The 20,066-nt window shown below is 42.3% G+C and overlaps 1 protein-coding gene across 1 annotated transcript; it reads right to left on the bottom strand.

Moving 5' to 3' along the window:
- Nucleotides 1-134: 134 nt before the first annotated feature.
- Nucleotides 135-20,008, bottom strand: eEF1gamma (elongation factor 1-gamma). The gene is made up of 10 exons (XM_073073272.1): nt 19,884-20,008; nt 19,619-19,768; nt 19,451-19,517; nt 18,173-18,315; nt 17,457-17,597; nt 10,256-10,423; nt 9,433-9,575; nt 8,842-9,011; nt 1,420-1,562; nt 135-673 (listed from the first exon to the last, which is right to left on the bottom strand). Exons 1-10 carry the CDS (start codon nt 19,893-19,895, stop codon nt 536-538), a joined length of 1,275 nt encoding a protein of 424 aa, XP_072929373.1. The 5' UTR covers nt 19,896-20,008; the 3' UTR covers nt 135-535.
- Nucleotides 20,009-20,066: the final 58 nt, after the last annotated feature.

Here is a 20,066-nt window from a genome sequence, read left to right on the forward strand (position 1 = left end):
TGCACCCGCGTCAATTTTACTGTGTTGACTGTTGATATTTATTGCAGTGTTTGTAAAAATCCACTATTAATTAATTTTTAAAAACATATACTCGAAAAATTATAAATTTTGGTTAAAATTGAATAAAACGAAAATTAGTATAAATAAAAAACAATTTTATTTTTTACGGTTTTCATACAAATGAGAAAATGATAATTTTAGATAGTGTTTATAAATGCAGTATTATTTTTACAGTATAAATAAGACACTGTTCTCGGTTGCACCGGCGACGTGGAGAGCTGACACTATACAACCGCGGGAAAGCCGCCCGCGGAAACTACTCATACAACATACTCAGACATACATTGGAACTGTATTCACTTAAACCTTATTTATAAAATGGACACCAGAGTTTTACTTCCTTCATTACTAAAAAAAATAAAAATATAGTTTTAAAAATTGTTATGGCGCAATCACATAACTTTAGTTTGTGTGTGTTACAAAAGAGATTTTCCGAAGTATGTTGTCGAAGTAGCTTTGCATTGCGGCGGGGTCTTCACTTGAAGATCTTGCCCTGGTTGAACTTGCGGCCTTGTTTGTCGGTGCCAGACCACGAGAAGTAGTCCTGGACTAGTTTCTTTGTCTCCTCACTGGCTGGGTCCAGCTTTTTCCAGTCATATGACTCATAGTCAATCTGTAACGAACAATTATATTGAGTACGGAATAGATAAGTTATGAAATATGTATTTATTTACACCTAGAAAATAATAATGCACTCTCATCCAATCTATAGTCGTCACAACATAATAGGCCCATTTTGACACATGCCTTCACTAGGCTCTAAGCTTGTGACATACAAATCAATAACCTGAGGAACCGATTTTTAAGACAAGTCGATTACAACCACACATCATATACACACACAAAACTCGAAACAATTATGGAAGCAGAGTCAGTAAGATGTTTTAATTTTTTTTCTCTAAATATGATCTATAATATAATCTATAATATAATCTAATTTTATGCGGGGTTTGACTATGATAAGTCAAACCCCGCATAAAATTAGATTTCTATTTGAGATTGTCCACAGATGCATTGCTACATGTGAGGACTAAGTTTTAATGCCTTGGATAAGCATTTACTGCTGTTATTAGGCAGACATACGTGTGGCAGTTGTGCATCTCGATTCGAAGAACTTGAATTTGAATTTGAAAGGGTTCCATCCAGTGGCGGACTAAAGTCGTCAGAGGGAAAGAATGGAGGCCCCCCAGTGTAGAAATTTGATTAGATTTTAAAAAATGACAAATATGTCAGATTTATTCGCCTATGATTTGGTGACCTTTTTTTTCGGTGACTGATACACATTTCATAGATTGTTTGGTTTTGACGAATTTTTTTTAGCAACTGTCTGGATTCAGTACAAAATGTGTGATAGCTGACCTGCCAGTCGGGCGAGAGCGGGAAGGCGAGCTCGTGTCCGCGCCACACCCACACGCCGGAGATGGTGGAGTTGTTGTCCTCTCCGAACAGACACACCGACGCGAACGCCTGCTTGCGCATCTTGTCCAGCCGCTGGAACATACCTGCAAACAACACAGATTCATCAATAACAACCCATTACTGTCCCACTGCTGGGCACGGGTCTCCTCTCATAATAAGAAGGATTAGGCCATAGACTGGCGCACCGCGCTGGCCAAGGTGTATTGGTAGACTTCACATGCCTTTGAGATTTTTTTTATAAATCTCTCAGGTATGCAGGTTACCGTACGATGTTTTCCTTCACCCTTTATCAAGTGATAATTAATTTCAAACAACACAGATTAGATATATTCATTTAATAATAATAATTCTAATTCTGAAGGTGCTAGAACCCTTTGTGGTTCGAATCAGGTAGGAATATATAATCCTATCTGGGGTTGATCTGAATGCAGCTGTTATAAATTTGAAAAAGATGTTGCAGTAGTATCTGTATCATATCTCAAGGAGTTCTAGCAACGTGATGATCCCAGTAAGTTGAGGGATTTTGAAATTGAACTCGAATTTGAGATGTGTAGCGTTATTATCTAGTTATGATATTAAGTATTGTAGTTAACAACATATATTCAAGTAGTAACTAAGGCAATATTTTACAATTTATTCTATATTTATTACATTCATTCTAAATGTAAAAGATTAACTTATAAACACCATTGTTCACTCATTCAAAGCTACAATTCAAGAAGTTTTACATAGATTTTGGGGAGTGTGCGCAACAGGTTCACGAACTAGTTCCCCCAGCCCCATTCTATCTTCGGACGTCCAGACGCACGGCAGGCTACCACCCCTATCAAGTCGACCTTCCTTTGGTTCGTACGAAGCGTTTTGCCTCGTCTTTTCTAATACGAACCGCCAAGGAGTAGAATGCCCTGCCGGCTTCTGTGTTTCCCGACACATATAATCTAGGAGTCTTCAAGTCAAGAGTGAATAGGCTACTTCTAGGCAAGCGTGGCACATCTTAGGCCTCATCGAAGCTTACCATCAGGCGAGATCGAGGCCAAGCGCATGCCTATTGTTAGACACATCACTACAGTGAATGGCCAACACTAGCTGTCATGTAGATAAGTGGTATTCGGCGCGCTTTTCGATGGAAAGAATAAGTTGGAAGTTTCGCAAGTTCGTTGTGCGTATTACATATTTAAATAGTTTTTGCAAAGTTATCTATTAGAAATCAGAAGTGAAATAAAGTACTCACGTGCATAGTGGTGAAGTTGGCAAGGTATTAGTGTAAAGGTGATGTTAAAATACCTACTGGTTGCGGGAAAGACGCTATAAAACAAATTATACTTTTATTAACACTACTAACAATTAATGGATGCAATAAGTGTGCTACAATTGCTATATCAAACTAATTTAGTTCGTGTGAATAACTTTGTATCGAGTTTTGATGTGTGTTCATGTTATCATATCATGGGAAAAACTTTGACAAGTTTGAACATGTCTGTCGATGCGGACGCGCGCTGAAAAAAAAAAAGGCATGCTGAGCGTGTTGCTTGCTGACTGCAGATTATGACTGTCTTGGCTTGCATGCTAGAGCGGACGTCTTATGTATCAAATTGAGAATTCGGTGAGATTAGTCCATGTTATTTACTATTGACTGTATAATTAGTATGAGTTATTGATTAGTGAAAGTACATTTTGTGGAAAAGAAAAGAAACTGAGTTATTGATTGATGAAAGTGCTTTTTATGATTAAAAAATATATATATATATATATATATTATATAATATGTACAAGAACATTAACATAAAATAAGTTGCGCCTAACCTTCAGCTTCATTTGAAATTTAAACTTCATTTATTGCATTGGACAACATTATTAATTAACTTAACTAAAATATATATTTTGCTATAAAAAAAAATACAAAAATAATTATTAAGAATACTTAATTATCAATTAAAATGGGTCGCCATAAGAGAAGATATAAATCAGTTAGCAGCAGTAGTTCAAGTTCAGAAAGTGAACGTAATGTGGAAAAGAAGAAAAAATACAGAAAGGAATTGAAAAGGAGTAAAGACCGCATTGAGGCTTTAGAAGGCCTTGTCTGTGAACTGCGAAGGAAACATAACGATAATAGAGAACACTCACCTCATGTTGCTGGAAACTCTATGCAAGCTGTGCGCTATGTGGGTCGAAATGATTTTATACCTGAGTTTGACCCCCAAAAATCTGCTGTCTCCATAGAACACTGGATTAGAAATTTAGAAGGTATATCTAAAATGCATGCATGGGATGAACGCACCTTAATTTGTAGCTGTACTTCAAAGTTGCGTGGTTATGCCAAAGGATGGTATGAGCAGCAAACATCATATGAGATGAGCTGGAGTGAGTGGAAAGCGAAACTGATTAAAGCTTTTCCATTCACAAGAAACAAATTGACTCAAATTAGAGATTTGGTTAATAAAATAAGATTACCGTCTGAAAACCCTATTGAATTTTATTATAACAAACTGAGTATTGGTATGTCATGTCAACTAGGGGATGATATAATTACTCAGGCTATCATTGGAACTTTAGGCGACAAGCTTTTAGAAGTTGGAGCTCTGTCAGCTGGTTGTCAAGATACAACTTCACTACTGAAATATTTGGCAAGTTTTATGAATGCAAATAGTACAGAAACAAAGACAGACACAAGCAAGCTCAGCTCGAGTAAGGTCCTCAAGTGTTTTAAATGTGGCAAGGATGGTCATAAAGCTTTTGCATGTCATCGTTCAAGGAAACATAAGGAAGATCAAACGAAATGTTCATTTTGTAATAAACCTGGCCATGTTGAAGCAACTTGTTATCGAAAGAAAAATCAGGAGAAATATTGTTCTTTCTGTAAAATTAAAGGCCACAATATAGAAGAGTGTAGAAAACGAGCAGCAGGCTTACAAGATAAAACTATAAGGAAAGTTCATTCGGTAAGTTCTGATTTCTCTGATAGTAAATACTTTAAGTCAGTATTTATTAATGAGATGCCGGCAAGTGCATTTATAGATTTCGGAAGCTCATGCAATATAATCAAACAAAGTGTTTGTGACAAGTTAGGTTTGAAGACTACAACCAATGACACAATTGTAATAAAAGGATATGGTGATGCTATGACCTGGCCAAAGGGAATTACTACAGCATGTTTAACAGTTGACGGTGTTAAGAAACAAACTGAATTTTATGTTGTACCAGATGCAGTACAAGATTTTGACATTTTGGTAGGGCAACCATATACCGAAGCTTCAAACATTGTAGTAGTCAAAACATCTACACAATTAAATGTTTTTGATAAAGAAATGGCGCTGGAAGTTGCAGAATTATGTCAAAATTTAGAAAAGGTACGCTTATATCCTAACACTTCTGTGACATTGAATCCGGGTATTAATAAAATTACTGTAAGAACGGAACCTATGGCAAGTGGAATTTTAAAGGTCAGACAGAGTGAGCAAAGACAACCTAGGTGTGAAAAGAATATTATAGGTGAAGAAGTTGGAAGTGAGGATGGCATGGCAATTATAAAACTTGTCAATATGACTAATGAAGCAATGTCTCTTAAGAGTGAAGAGTGTGTTGCTCGTGCTGACTTACTTAATACATGTAAAGAAAATACTGCACCCAAAATAGGGGGTCATTTATCTGAAAATCAGCATTTGACTCTACAGTCTGTCCTTAATGAATATCAGGACTGTTTCTCTGGTGATGGCATGGAACTTGGAAATTGTCAAATCGAAATGACTATTAGACTGATTGAAGATAAGATTATAAATTATAAACCATACAGGATATCATTTCATGAAAGAGAGATTGTTAAGCAGATTGTTACTGACCTGTTACAAGCTGGAATCATTGAAACATCTACGTCACCATATGCAAGCCCTGTGCTTTTAGTTAAGAAGAAAGAGGGAGGTTATCGCATGTGTGTAGACTACAGAGCACTGAACAAAATAACTGAAAAGGAAAGATATCCTTTGCCAGTTATACAAGATTTACTGGATAGATTAGTAAACAAATCGGTGTTCTGTTGTTTAGACTTGGCAAATGGGTACCATCAAATTAAGATAGCAGCTCCATCCAGACCATTTACTGGATTTGTTACACCCGATGGTCAGTACCAATATCGAATGATGAGTTTTGGATTATGCAATGCTCCGGCAGTCTTCCAAAGGGCCATGAATGAAATATTAGCTCCTGTTATTCATAAATGTGCTGACGTGTACATTGATGATGTTATTATTTGGGGGGAAAATGTAGATGAGTGCTTAGTTAATCTGAGAAATGTTTTTAAGTTAATTAATGCTGCAGGTGTCAAGTTAAAACGAAATAAGTGTAGTTTTCTGACTGAGACTGTTGAATATCTTGGTCATTTAATCTCTGCGGGGAAAATTCGTCCAGCTCCGCACAAGATAAATGCAGTAGCTAATTTCAAGACACCTTACAATGTCCACGAACTTAGGCAATTCTTGGGATTAGCAAGTTATTTTCGCAAATTTATAAAAGGATTTGCGACCATAGCTAAACCTCTCACAATGTTAACAAAAAAAGGAATTGATTGGAATTGGGGACCTGATCAAAGAGAAGCTATGGAACACTTAAAGGACATGTTGACTGCTGATCCCGTCCTTACTATTTATAGCCCAGAACGTGATACGCAAATCCACACGGATGCTTCAAAAGTAGGACTTGGTGGTGTACTTTTTCAACGCCAACAAAATAATGAATGGAAAGTTGTTGCTTATGCAAGCAGGCAAACATCTGCAACTGAAGCTAAGTATCACAGTTTTGAACTGGAAGCGCTTGCCGTTGTCTTCAGTATACAGAAGTATAAAGTGTACATTTCAGGACTCAAATTCACTGTTGTGACTGACTGTTCTGCATTGAGGTTAGCTTGGTCAAAACGAGATTTGTCGCCTCGCATTGCACGATGGTGGCTTGATCTCCAGGAATTCGATTTTGATGTAGAACACAGACCGGGGGCTTCAATGTTGCATGTAGATGCTCTGAGCAGAAACCCTATATTGGTACGCCACATTCAAGAGAAAGATTTTATTAATGCTTTGCAAGATGGAGATGAAGATATTCAAAGGTTAATTGAGAATTTGACATTAGAACTTAACGCTAACAAGAATAAAAAAGATGGATTGTCTAAAAATTTCAAGATTTCGAATGGATTGTTATGTCGAATTACCGATAATGGTCCAAGACCAGTGTTACCTAAGAGTGCAAGATGGCATATTATGAAAATTTATCATGACAACAATGGACATTTGGGACTTGAAAAATGTATTGAGTCTATACAAGCTAAGTATTGGTTCCCAAAAATGAGGAAAACTATTGGCAAATATGTGGCAAGTTGTATAGGTTGTCAATTTACCAAAAAGCCTACTGGTAAGCAGCCAGGATTAATGCATCCTATTCCAAGGGTGTCTATCCCATTCGAGACTCTCCATGTGGATCATCTGGGTCCCTTTTGTAAAAGCAATGGTAAGGTTTACATCTTTGCCGTTATAGACGGATTTACAAAATTTGTATGGCTTGAGGCAGTTACGAGTGCAAATGCTAAGGGTGCTATAACCTCTCTAAACAAGCTAAGCCAGGTGTTTGGTTACCCAGCACGAATAGTGAGTGATAGAGGCACTGCTTTCACGGGAAATGAGTTTAGGGAATATTGTAAAAATCAGGGTATTAAACATGTGTTGAATGCAGTGGCCTCTCCCCGAGCAAACGGACAGGTCGAACGTCTTAATCGCACAATCCTTAGCTCTCTCACAGCTTATATGGGTAATGAACAAAAAGGGTGGGATGTACACCTCCCCAAAGTACAGTTAGGCATAAATTCTACTATTAGTCAAGGGACTGGTAAATCACCGTTAGAATTATTGTGTGGTTTGAGACCACGGTTGGCAGCTGACCTTCAAGGTTCAGTTTATAGAACAGACCTAAAAGAGATGAGGGCAGACGCGGCCAAGAAAATAAATATTAATGCATCCCAAATGAAAAAAAGATACGACAAAAGTCGACGGTTACCCAAGCCAATCAAAGTGGGCTGCATGGTTATGGTGGAACGAAGGATTTTAAAACCTGGTTTAACTAGTGGTAAATTAGTACCACGATATGCCGGACCTTACAAAGTGACAGCTGTGTTACCTAATGACCGGTATCAAGTTACATCCACCAAGAACGGGAAAAGAATATATCAGAATATAGTGGCTCGTGACAAGTTGAAAGTCTGGCAGGCCAGATGTGTGTCATCCGACGAGAGTAATATTACTGATGAATAAATTAATCTTCAAATGTCTTTTATTAGCTTTATGAGAAAACGCCGTTAAGGGCTTAAATGGTTGGTTTGCTAACTTTAATCTCTGTAACAAGGTCTACAATGCCGCAAGGGGCGTACATTTTACAATGCCGCAAGGGGCGTATATTCTACAATGCCGTAAGGGGCGTACATTCTACCATGCCGCAAGGGGCGTACATTCTACAATGCCGCAAGGGGCGTACATTTTACAATGCCGCAAGGGGCGTATATTCTACAATGCCGTAAGGGGCGTACATTCTACAATGCCGCAAGGGGCGTACATTTTACAATGCCGCAAGGGGCGTACATTCTACAATGCCGCAAGGGGCGTACATTTTACAATGCCGCAAGGGGCGTATATTCTACAATGCCGTAAGGGGCGTACATTCTACAATGCCGCAAGGGGCGTATATTCTACAATGCCGTAAGGGGCGTACATTCTACAATGCCGCAAGGGGCGTATATTCTACAATACCGTAAGGGGCGTACATTCTACAATGCCGCAAGGGGCGTATATTCTACAATGCCGTAAGGGGCGTACATTGTACACTGCCGTAAGGGGCATTTATCCAACGCTGCTGCGAGGGGCTTATTTTAGACACTGCCGTAATGGGCGTTTATTCGACACCGCCGTAAGAAGCTGGTGATTTTAAGTGCTGAGATGGACTCATTATTTGTGACAGCCTTTAGGGGTTCCCATAATTATGATATGATGGATACGTCAAAAACATGCTTCTGCAACATAACAAAGTGGTCCAGTATCGAACAGATCGAAGGTGCGCTATTCTAACCAATCTCCTTCGGGGACGAAGGAATTGCAGGATGGCCGAACTGTTAGACACATTACTACAGTGAATGGCCAACACTAGCTGTCATGTAGATAAGTGGTATTCGGCGCGCTTTTCGATGTAAAGAATAAGATGGAAGTTTCGCAAGTTCGTTGTGCGTATTACATATTTAAATAGTTTTTGCAAAGTTATCTATTACTATCAACTAATAAAAAAAAAAAAAAAAAAAAAGATGATTGTAATCTTAAAATTAAATCAAAAAACACTAACCAGTGATGAGATTGCAGCTCATGAAGACCTTGGCGAGCTCATCGGGGTACTTGTACTCGGCATACCAGATGGAATAGTTCTCGGGGTCAAACTTCTCCCAGAAGTATGGGATGGACTTGGCTTCATCCTCATTTGAGTAGCACCGCTTGAAGTCATCCATGTTGAATGTGCTGTAATTTAGAGTTGCATTGTTTTAGTTATAGTAGGTTAAAGTTGAGAAAAAAAACTCCAGTATGTTTTCACCTGTGAATTTTACTGAGACAACTTCAATTCACATATGGTTAGTGGCATAAATTAGTATTTTGATAAAAACACTTTTTATTTCAGGATTGAACAATAATTAGTACACCTAACCTCACCTTTAACGTAAAAAATAGTTAATACAGGCTTTTTAAAGGTTATTTTATATATTCTAGCGACAATTACTTGTTAAAGCATTGGTTACCATACTGATAAAAGGAATATTTGTGATCAAGTCTTTATAATCTCATAAGTCTATGAGATAGGACTAATATGTTTTAAAGGATGCGCCTCACGTAACATGAGCCTTAACAATGTTTTTGATTAAAAGATAAACTGAATCAGACATACCCTTTAGGGAGGGAATCGAAGGGATCCTTGGACTCTTTAGGCTTCTCGTCCAGCTCATCGGGCAGGTCAGCTGGCTCGGGCTCCTTCTTCTTTGGCGCCTGTTCCTTTTTCTCTGATTTCTTATCCTTCTTATCACCACCACCCTGATTCATAAAATCATGTCTAGAAAATTTAGATAATCTTTCTGAACATTAGTAGTGCCATCTTTTGATGAGAAGCAGAAAGTTGGCAGAAAATAGACAATAATAATATTAGCAGTTTAAAATAGAATGTGATAAAACAATTTTGGCACACAATACATCCATCCAATCATGAAAGTTTTATGTAATTTATATTTGATGTTTCACATATAGAGTCCATTGTTGTTGATTTATATAGCAGCTCATTGGTTAAAACTCAGCCTCCTGATTGAGTGGTCTAAGGTTCGAATCCAAGGCGTCCACTTTAATTCTTAATTCGTCAAAGTTATACATATTAGATACAGTACAGTTAGATACAATACAGTTATACATATGCATATTAGAAATTAATTTACACTTACTTTAACAGTGAAGGAGTTGTGAGCGAATCTGCATACTTAAGAGATTTAAAATAAAAGTTTTCTATGATATGTTTAATTTAATAAATGATCTGGGCTAGTGCAGGAACAGAGGCCTAATTCATGTCGTTGTGAGGGTTGACGTGAACGCGAGGAAAACCCTATTCGTATAGGCTCCACATTTTCGTTTCTCGTGCTTTTCTATCAAGATTCCCGCGAGAATGTGGAGTGGCCTTAAGTGGTGATGACGATAACTTGGTATTCTTCAAGTAGTTCATAGCTTACCTTCTTGGAGTGTGTGAGCTCCTGGTACTTCTTGGGGTCGAAGACGGGCGGCTTGTCAGCCAGGGTGACGGGTCCGAGCACGGCCGACACCTGCGGCTGGTGCGCCAGCGTCAGGAACCAGCGCTGCACGTTCTGCAGCTCCTCGCGTATGGATGGGTCAAGCACGTGCTGGAAGATTACAATCATATGTTTGTTTATGATGAATTGAAATCAAATCTATTTTTTTTCAAAATAGGTTCTTTACAGAGCAAGTATTTTGCAGGGCAGTGTCGGACTATCAAATTTGTTTGATTATAGAGTACTGCCTAAGACTCCTTATCGTTCGAATGATTTTACGAAAGAGTAACTTGACTATGTTGGATTACAGGGGGTGATGGATTAGACAGGGGCTGGATTACCATGGGTCCACTGTAGTATCAATATGTTAACATATATTATCTAATTATGCTCTGTAGCAGAAATTATGTAACATCAGCTTTACTGTAAACTATATGTTGAGTACGGGTTTGCAATAAAAACTCCAATTGAATTTTTCTTCCTGTATTTTCTTTTCTTGACCATTTACAATATTCTTCTATTTTCCGGAGCGTGCCGGACCCTATTTTTAGCCACCTTAAGTGGCAAAGTGAGTGTTACAACCGACGGGGGGCTAACGCAGCAGTCGCTCTTATTCCCGTCTCGCTCACTTCCTATAGCCCTCTCTTTCTAACACGCTATCTCGCTCATACATGTACCTCTCTTTCTATCCTAGGGGTTTTTATATTTTTCCTTTATTTATTTACATAAAACTTATTTCTAATACATAACAAAACGTAATATAACATAAACCTTAACTAAATAACAATTTATGCATTTAAAAAACAATTTATAATCACAACTTAAGACTATTTTATTCGCCGTCCGCAACATCCTCCCCCCGGCGCAGCTCCGTCGTAGCCCTCCCTATCTGGAGGACGGCGAGCTTCACCACGGGCCTCCTGAAGACTCCTCCCCTGGTCCTCACGTCTGCTGAGCGAACGATGCCGTCGGGTCCCTCGTGCACTCGCTCGACGATGCCGCGTGGCCATGTGTTGCGGGGTAGCGTGTTGTCGACCACGATGACCAGGTCGCCGACCCGTAGTTGTCGTGATGCCCTTGTCTCTTGTCCTCGAGGTATCAGCGTCGGAAGGTACTCCTTGACCCACCGCCCCCAGAACTGGTCCGCCAGCGCCTGTGCTTTTCTCCACACGCTGCGGTCGGCTTCCTCGCAGGGTCCCGTCAGCGGCAGCCCGGTCGACGACCCAATCAGGAAGTGGTTGGGGGTTAGTGCTTCTGAGTCGGCGGGATCCACGGAGACGTGCGTGAGTGGCCGAGCGTTGACACAGTACTCGGCCTCCACCAGCAGCGTTTGAAGGACTTCTTCTTTGGGTGACTTCTCGTTCAGTGTGGTGCTCAGCGCGGTCTTGACTGACCGCACGAGCCGCTCCCATGCCCCGCCCATGTGCGGAGCCCCCGGTGGGATGAAACGCCAGCTGGTTCCATACTGTAGACAGAAGTTATGCAGCTCCGGACCCCATGCCCGGTACGCGTTTCTTAGCTCGACGTCAGCACCTCTGAAGTTCGTTGCGTTATCTGAGAAGATCACCTGTGGCCATCCTCTTCTGGCGGCCATCCTTCGGAGTGCCATAATTGCCGAGTCGGTCGACAGCGATGACACCAACTCCAAATGCACTGCTCGTGTAGTTAAGCAGGTAAACAGTGCGCACCATCTCTTCTCATGTCGGCGCCCAATAGTGACTGTTAGGGGGCCGAAGTAATCCACGCCGCAGTAGTTGAACGGTCGATGCCCTGGACTTGTCCTCTCTTCTGGTAAGTCCCCTCGTGGCGGTGTTTGCGGCGTTGCTTTCCTTATTTTGCAAAATTGACATTCCTTAGCCATTTTTCTTACTGTCGGTCGTAGTCGAAATATAACGTATTTTTGTCGCAGCTCGTTTACGACCCTCTCGTTGTTAGCGTGTCCGGCGTTTCGATGGTAGTCCATCACTAGTAGGCGTGTGAAGGGGTGACCACCATCCAATATTATAGGTCGGTTCGAGTGCGTCGACGTCTTAGAGGCTCCTATTCTGCCTCGGGCCTTCAGTGTTCCTTCTTCGATGACGGGGTCCAACTTCGCTAGTTTACTATGCCGGTGTAAGTGTTGTCCAGCCCGCAGTCTACGTAGATCTTCGCCGAAGGAGTCCTGTTGTGCTTGTCGTATCCACCGCAGCTCGGCGTCTTGTATGTGGGAGACTTCTAACAGCAGGCTTCTGTTCTTTGTTCTTAGCTTCTGTACGTAGAGTTGAACTAGCGCTGTGGCCCTTATGAGTCGTCTGTAGGCGGAGAACCTCGTTATGTCCGGCAGGCAGCCCATGCGGTCCGTGATGTCGTCTGTGGTGATGGTGTACGCCGCCTCTTCTGAAGTGTCACTGCTTGTAGCTTCGGTAGGCCATTCCTCCTCTGGTAAGCCCAGGAATGACGGCCCGGTGAACCATCGGTCTGCGCCAGTGATCTTCTTCGTTTCGATTCGCGTGGCGTCGTCGGCTACGTTGTCGGCCGTGGGCACCCATCGCCAATCTTCCACTTGGGACAGCTCGCCTATCTCCGCCAGTCGATGCGCCACGAACGGTGTGTACTTCTTCTTATCGTTCCTTATCCAATGAAGTACCGTCTTGGAGTCCGTCCAGTAGTAAACTCGCCCTGGTTTCCATTCGTGTTCCTTCAGGATGGTGCTCGCCATACGCGCCCCGATGAGTGCTGCCTGTAGCTCCAACCTGGGAATCGTGAGTAACTTCAACGGCGCCACCTTAGCCCTGCCCATGACCTGTACGACTTCCACGGTGCCATCCTTATGGGTGATCCTCCAATACGCCGTGGTCGCGTAGGCCTGTTCACTCGCGTCGTTGAATATGTGCAGCTGTAGCTCTGAGCTCGGAGTCATGTCGCGGCTGTAGCAACGTGGTAAGGCCAAGTTCGAGATGTCTTGTAGTCCGGCGACCCATTGCTGGAACTCTTCGGCTTCCTCCCTAGGTAGCTCTTCATCCCAGCCGACCTTCTTGACCCATAGTTGCTGTAGCAATATCTTCCCGGTGATCGTATACTGGCTTACGAGGCCCAGGGGATCGTAGATTGACATGACGGCGCTCAGTGCTTCACGCTTGGTCGGTGCTCGCTGTTGACACTTGACTTCGGTGGGGACCCTCTTAATGTCCGTATTGAAGCCTATGGTGTCTTCGCTCGGGTTCCACCTTAGTCCCAGGGTCTTCTCCGACTGGTGTGTCGTCAGTTGCACGTTGACATTCTTCGATTTCTTCGTGTCGGGAATACTCGCGAGGACAGCTGGGCTATTGGAGTTCCATCCCCGCAGATTGAAGCTGGCTTGTTCGTGTACATGAATGACGTCCCTTATGACCTTTATAGCTTCCTCTTCTGACTGAAAGCTATCTAAATAGTCGTCCATGTAATGGCGTTCCCTTATGGCTCGCGCAGCTTCCGGGTATCCCTCTTCGTAATCGGCGGCATTCTTGTTTCTCACGCTGTGAGCGAGGTACGGCGAACTCGAGGCCCCAAATATCATTGACGTCATCTTGTACTTGCGCGGGGCTTCACTGGACTCGTCCCGCCACAGGAACATCTGGGCTGGTTGATCTTCGCTACGTATCTTCACTCGGAGGAACATTTCTTCTATGTCCGCCGTCACCGCGATCTTCTTTTCGCGGAAACCAAACAGGATCTTAATCAGAGACGCCAACAGGTCGGGCCCCTCCAGCAGGTAGTCGTTCAAGCTGACTCCGTTAATCTTGGCCGCTGCGTCGAATACCATTCGTATCTTGTTTGGCTTGTTAATGTTGACAACCGCGAAGTGAGGTAAGTACCACTTGACGTTACTTCTTTCTTCGTTGCCGTCGCATGCTTCTGCGTAACCTTTCTTCAGCAGGTTAGCCACTTGAGCGCTGTATTCCTTCTTGAATGTGGGCTCATTTTCCATCTTCTTTTCCAATGTGCGTAACCTCTTGTATGCTTGCTCGTAGCTGTCGGGGAGTGTGGGGTTGTCAGTTTTCCAAGGTAGACCCACTTCGAAGTGTCCGTCCTTCCGTCTGGCGGTCGCCTCGAAGATGTCGCTGGCTCTCTTGTCGTACTTGTTAATCTTCTCTTTCGTAGATACGCCGAGCGAGTCCACGTCGAAATGCGACTCGACGAGCTTCTGTAACTGTATGTCGCCCGTGCAGACGTGAAGCACGGCCGCCTGGTCCTGATAGACGAACCTCCTAGGTACCGACCCATGTAGAACCCATCCCAGCTTTGTTCTTGATGCGGCAGGTTCGTTCTTCTTGCCGGCGCGCAGCTGTCGGGACACTATTAAGTGCCAATTGTCGGTGCCTATTAGTATGCGAGGTCGAGCTTCCCCCGTGCTGATTTTCTCCCTTACGACTCGCAGGTGTGCATACCGCTCCAGGTTCTGAGGTACGCGCTGATGATGCAATTGAAGTCCCTTCACCGTGCGGGCTGTCACGGAGTATGCTTCATGTTCGTGTAGACCTTTGATTTGAATCTTGACCGCCTTGCTGTCGATTCTTCTTTGTTCATTGATACCTCTTATGTTTAGAGGTTGGTTCGGTCCGCCGCTGGTGAGGTGACTTGCCAATTCTTCATCTATAAGGGTTACTGTAGACCCTTCGTCCAGGAGGGCGTGCGTCCTTATCTCCCCCCGTGGACCGCTGAGTTTTACTTCACATGTCTTCAATAGCACCGCTCTTGGTGCCACCTTTGATGTGACGCTCATGACCGCTGCGGGTGCACCCTGATCTGTGCACTCAGAAGTCTCCACCCTCCTGGCGGGCTCTGCAGTCTTGTGTAGGATGGCGTGATGCTGCATGCTACACCCGTCGACTCCGCACGGCTTCGCTCTGCATGTGGTTCTACTGTGTCTTCGTGTCATGCATTTGAAGCATAACCGCTGTTCCTTCGCCCAATTCCACCTGTCGTTGATGGTGAGTTCCTTCAGCTGAGGGCACTTCGGAGTGTGATGGCTTGTAGACTGGCATCGTAGACAGCTAGGTGCTCGCTCTTCACGCGTCGATTCACTCGTAGAATAGACCTTCTCCCGAGGTGCTGTCCTCCTTACTGGCCTCTCCCCTCTGAGAAGCCCCGGAGCGCTGTTCCTCGCCGTGTGCGTGTAGCGTAGTACCCTGTCTGCTTCACCCATCAGGAACTCCGAGAGTATTGTGATTTCGTCGCTGTATGCAATCTTCCCTTCGTTGATCGCCGCGTATTCCGCCCATTTGCTCACCAGGTGAGGGCTTAGCTTCTCCATTACATCCCTTATCAGTAATGGATTTCGTAGATAACCACGGTGGTCCACACTCTTCATAGTGTAGACGACGTTCTGTAACTTGATGGCCAATTCATTCAATTCGCTGCTGGAGTTGCCGACCTTGGGGAGTCTCTTCAGTTCTTCCATTGCTTTATCGAAGATATATTCAGGTCGACCGTATTTCATTTCTAGCGTCTTCATTATGCTGTCCGGGTGAGTCGCCGTGTACAGTTGAGAGAGCACTGTCTCTCTCGCTTCCCCACGGAGACTGTTTCGAAGCCGCAATAAATTTTCTGTGGCGCTGAATTTGTAGAGACGCGTCGAATCTTCTACTGCTGCTTTGAAGGGTAGCCACTCCATGACGGACCCGGAGAATGCTGGGAGCTCCGACGTTTGCCGCGGCGGGGGTCGTACGTGCATCATCTTCTCTAAGGCGTTTGCTAATTGTTCGATGCCCCTTCCCCTCTGCCGAGGCCGTTCCTCCCCCCGTACTTCTAACGGGGGAGGTAGGACCTCCTGTTCCCTGTGTACTTGCGTTCCGGCGTGTTCGTGGCTCTTGTTCACCCAGTCGTGTATTCTTTCTTGGTCGCAGATAGTTTCCCCCCCCTCTTCCGCTTCGATCGCAGAGATTTCCGCTTCTAGCCGCTTCTTTACTAGCGTCTTCTTAAGTTGTATTCTTCTTTCTTCTAATTCAGCTAGCTCCTTTTCCGCTTCGTATTCGACTAGCCTAACTCGTGCCGCGACGCTGACCGACGAACGATGCGAACGTATACTGGGCGCCGCGCTATATGCCGGAGACGTGGGCCGGCATATAGGCGACTTGGAGCGCGACGGTATCTCTTGCGACGTGGGGTGCTCGGGGTGTGCGGTGCTGCGTACAGGTGAGCGCTCGAGGACCCTTCCTGGTGGGATCCTCCCGACGGATGTTCCGGCGGGCGTCCCGGTGAGGACTGCGGTCGATGGCGATCTCGGCGATTCTTCATATATACGGTGGAACAGCCCCCGCCCACCTGGCGGAGGGTGCTCCGATTCGCCGATGCCGGACTCGGAGTGGGTCTTCTTGCTTCGTGTGTTCATTGTAGACGCGCTGGTTGCTTCTTTTTTCTGTATCCGCCGATCGAAGGACCAATGTTGAGTACGGGTTTGCAATAAAAACTCCAATTGAATTTTTCTTCCTGTATTTTCTTTTCTTGACCATTTACAATATTCTTCTATTTTCCGGAGCGTGCCGGACCCTATTTTTAGCCACCTTAAGTGGCAAAGTGAGTGTTACAACCGACGGGGGGCTAACGCAGCAGTCGCTCTTATTCCCGTCTCGCTCACTTCCTATAGCCCTCTCTTTCTAACACGCTATCTCGCTCATACATGTACCTCTCTTTCTATCCTAGGGGTTTTTATATTTTTCCTTTATTTATTTACATAAAACTTATTTCTAATACATAACAAAACGTAATATAACATAAACCTTAACTAAATAACAATTTATGCATTTAAAAAACAATTTATAATCACAACTTAAGACTATTTTATTCGCCGTCCGCAACACTATATATCTAAATAAAATTGGAGTGACTGTTTTTAATATTGAAAAACCGCTTTTTACTACATGCATATGAATATGCATATGGTACATATACCAAAATAACATTTTTTACAATTTTTGTCTGTCTGTCTGTTTGTTGGTTTGTTCTGGCTAATCTCTGAAATGGCTGGACCGATTTTGACAGGACTCTTATTGGCAGGTAGCTGATGTAATAAGGAGTAACTTAGGCTACTTATATTTTAGAACTAGCTGTGTCCCTGTTTCTTTTTAACGCGGGTGAAACCGCGGGGCACGGCTAGTCAACAATGTAAAGTGTACATAGGTGTTACCTGGAAGGCGTGCAGCAGCGTGGTGAAGACGACGATGTCTGCGAGCGTGACGCGCTCCGTCACGAGGAAGGTGCGCGTGCGCAGGTGCGCGTCCAGCTGCTTCAGCGCCGACACCAGGTCCGTGCGCGCGCGCTCCACGTTCTGTACACACACATTAATGTTTAAGGTTCCGTACCAAATGGGTATATATAGAAGTACTGGACGAGTATGCAGTCCACCTGATGGTAAGTGCCTACTACCGCCCATACACATCTGTAATAAACCCCAGATAGGATTAGACATTCCTACCTGTGATCGGCCACAGATGTGCCACTACTCCTGAGGACTAAGCTGGAAGGCCTTGGAAAAGTATGTCTCCCTTACCACACCACACTTCAAACCAGAACACAGAAACGTTTAACACTGCAGTTATGAGGCAGAAATACTGTTAGTACTAAGCGTCCAATGTCTGTCCAACTGTCTTAAGGGCAAATGGTCAAATGATTTTAACAGATATAAATATTTTCAATCCGTAAAGTAAATGAGTTTAGTTTAATTTTATTTTTAGAAATATTTCTAATTTAAATCAACTTTCCTGTAAAATTTACTCAATATTGCTTAGTAAGGATTACTTATTGCTTTCAAGTCTTGAAATTTTTTATGAAATTTAAGTTGTTTAATATTTTATTCTTTAGGAAGACACTAAGGCCGACACCATCTTTATATAAACACCATACCTGCTTGTTGAATTGCATGATGCCCAGGTATGGGAAGACCCATGCGCATGAGGCAGGCAAGAGCTCGCTGTCGGCCCAAGAAGCCCACTGCCACACCAGCGCTTGTGTAGCCAAGTCTCCTCCACGAAGGGCAGCATTTGAAACTGATATATAACAATAATTTTATACTAAACAATACTACTCAAGAAAAAAATTTAAACCTATTTTTTACCACTTTTATGAGATTGACATGTATGTATGTATGTAATGCGATCTATGAACTCAATTATTACCCAGTTGGAACGGTTTGATTAATTTAAAATATTATAATAATTATCAAGACGGATGACAATATATGATTTTAATAATTTTATCCAATTCTAATTTTGTCTCATCAGGATCATTAGGATTTATAACGATTTTCCTTGTACGGTTTTAGTGTGGTTGTAGTTTATAACTATAATTTCGATTAAAGATAATATTGTATAACACTCCCTAGCATACAACAGAGCTCATCACCCTTAAAAATTTATGATCATGTTTGTAAGTTCATTTAGCAAATTCTAACTATAAAAGGAATGGAACAACGGTCTACATCTATTTTTGGCTGGGTCCAGCTTGAAAATTAAATTTCTAGACCACCACTGTTGTACAAAGTAATAATAGCAATTTTTATTAATATTTTTCCAAATGAAGCAATTATTTTGGATTTAAACATAAAAATCATATGGAAACAATGTAATGTCATATTTTTAAAAAATTTAAAGATTTTGTGTAACAGCTCACAGAATTTTATCAAGATAATTTCCTGTATGAAAAATTTACATGATAATTCAACTTACATGATGACATGCCAAATATAATTGTGCAATATAACTAAATATGTAATATAGAATTAATTAAATGCTGTTATGTTAACTCATATAGTGAAAAAACATAAATATTAATCAGCTGATTATCATATGGGACCCTGGATTACAAATATTTTGCATCATTTGGGATATCAGAATGTAATAACATATTTTCATCATTTTAATTTATACTAAACTTCATCATGGATTACTTACTATGACTTATAATGTAAATACTGATTAACATAATTTTAATTGAAATAGATCAGCGGACATTAGTTACAATTAGTAAAGATCGTCAGTAACAGGAATATTTATCGTATACAGTTCATATTATCCTTGCTAAGGGTCAAGGCACCCTTAAAGAGTAATGAACTGTAAGTCACTAACATGCAGGTTATACTTAGAGTAACGTACTTATACCGCTGAAAATAGTGCAATGACTCACCGTAATAAGCAATAGCATTGCTCTCCGTCAGCAGAACTTTCCCATCGGCACTTTCATACGCTGGCACCTAAAATAATCGCAATTATTACACGTCACCTTAGAAAACATCTGTGCAAGAAACTTTGTCACTACACTTAAACAACGTAGCACTAACGCAATATCACTCACTTTGCCGGCCGGAAATTTCTTCAGAAACTCATCTGACTTGTTTGTTTCTCCGAATACAAAGTTAGGAGCGACTTTAACGTCAGCTCCGGAGTACTGTGCGGCGATCAACGCCTTATAGGCTCGGAAGTTTTCCGGATAAGTGTAAAGTACCTGCGGAAAATAAAAATATCATACATTAGCCGACCAAAATATTTAGCTCTTTTATTCATCATAAAGTACAAAACCATTGGATTAACAGGATAATTAAAGCTTAAATTCTACCTACCCCGGCCGCCATCGTTGAGTTTTACGGAAAGAGAAAGATATCGGGGAAGGGGAAGGGGGAATGACGTGACATTGACATTTGTTAAGGTTCATTCAAGCAACTTCCACAAAAAAGCAACCCTGTCTTTAAGATTTAACGCTTTTTATAAATGATTTTATTTTATTACATTTTATCACATAATAA

The sequence above is a fragment of the Epargyreus clarus genome, unplaced genomic scaffold (assembly GCF_041222505.1).
Source record: "Epargyreus clarus isolate Ecla_fem2 unplaced genomic scaffold, WU_Ecla_fem_2.2 ptg000001l, whole genome shotgun sequence".
Taxonomy (NCBI): domain Eukaryota; kingdom Metazoa; phylum Arthropoda; class Insecta; order Lepidoptera; family Hesperiidae; genus Epargyreus; species Epargyreus clarus.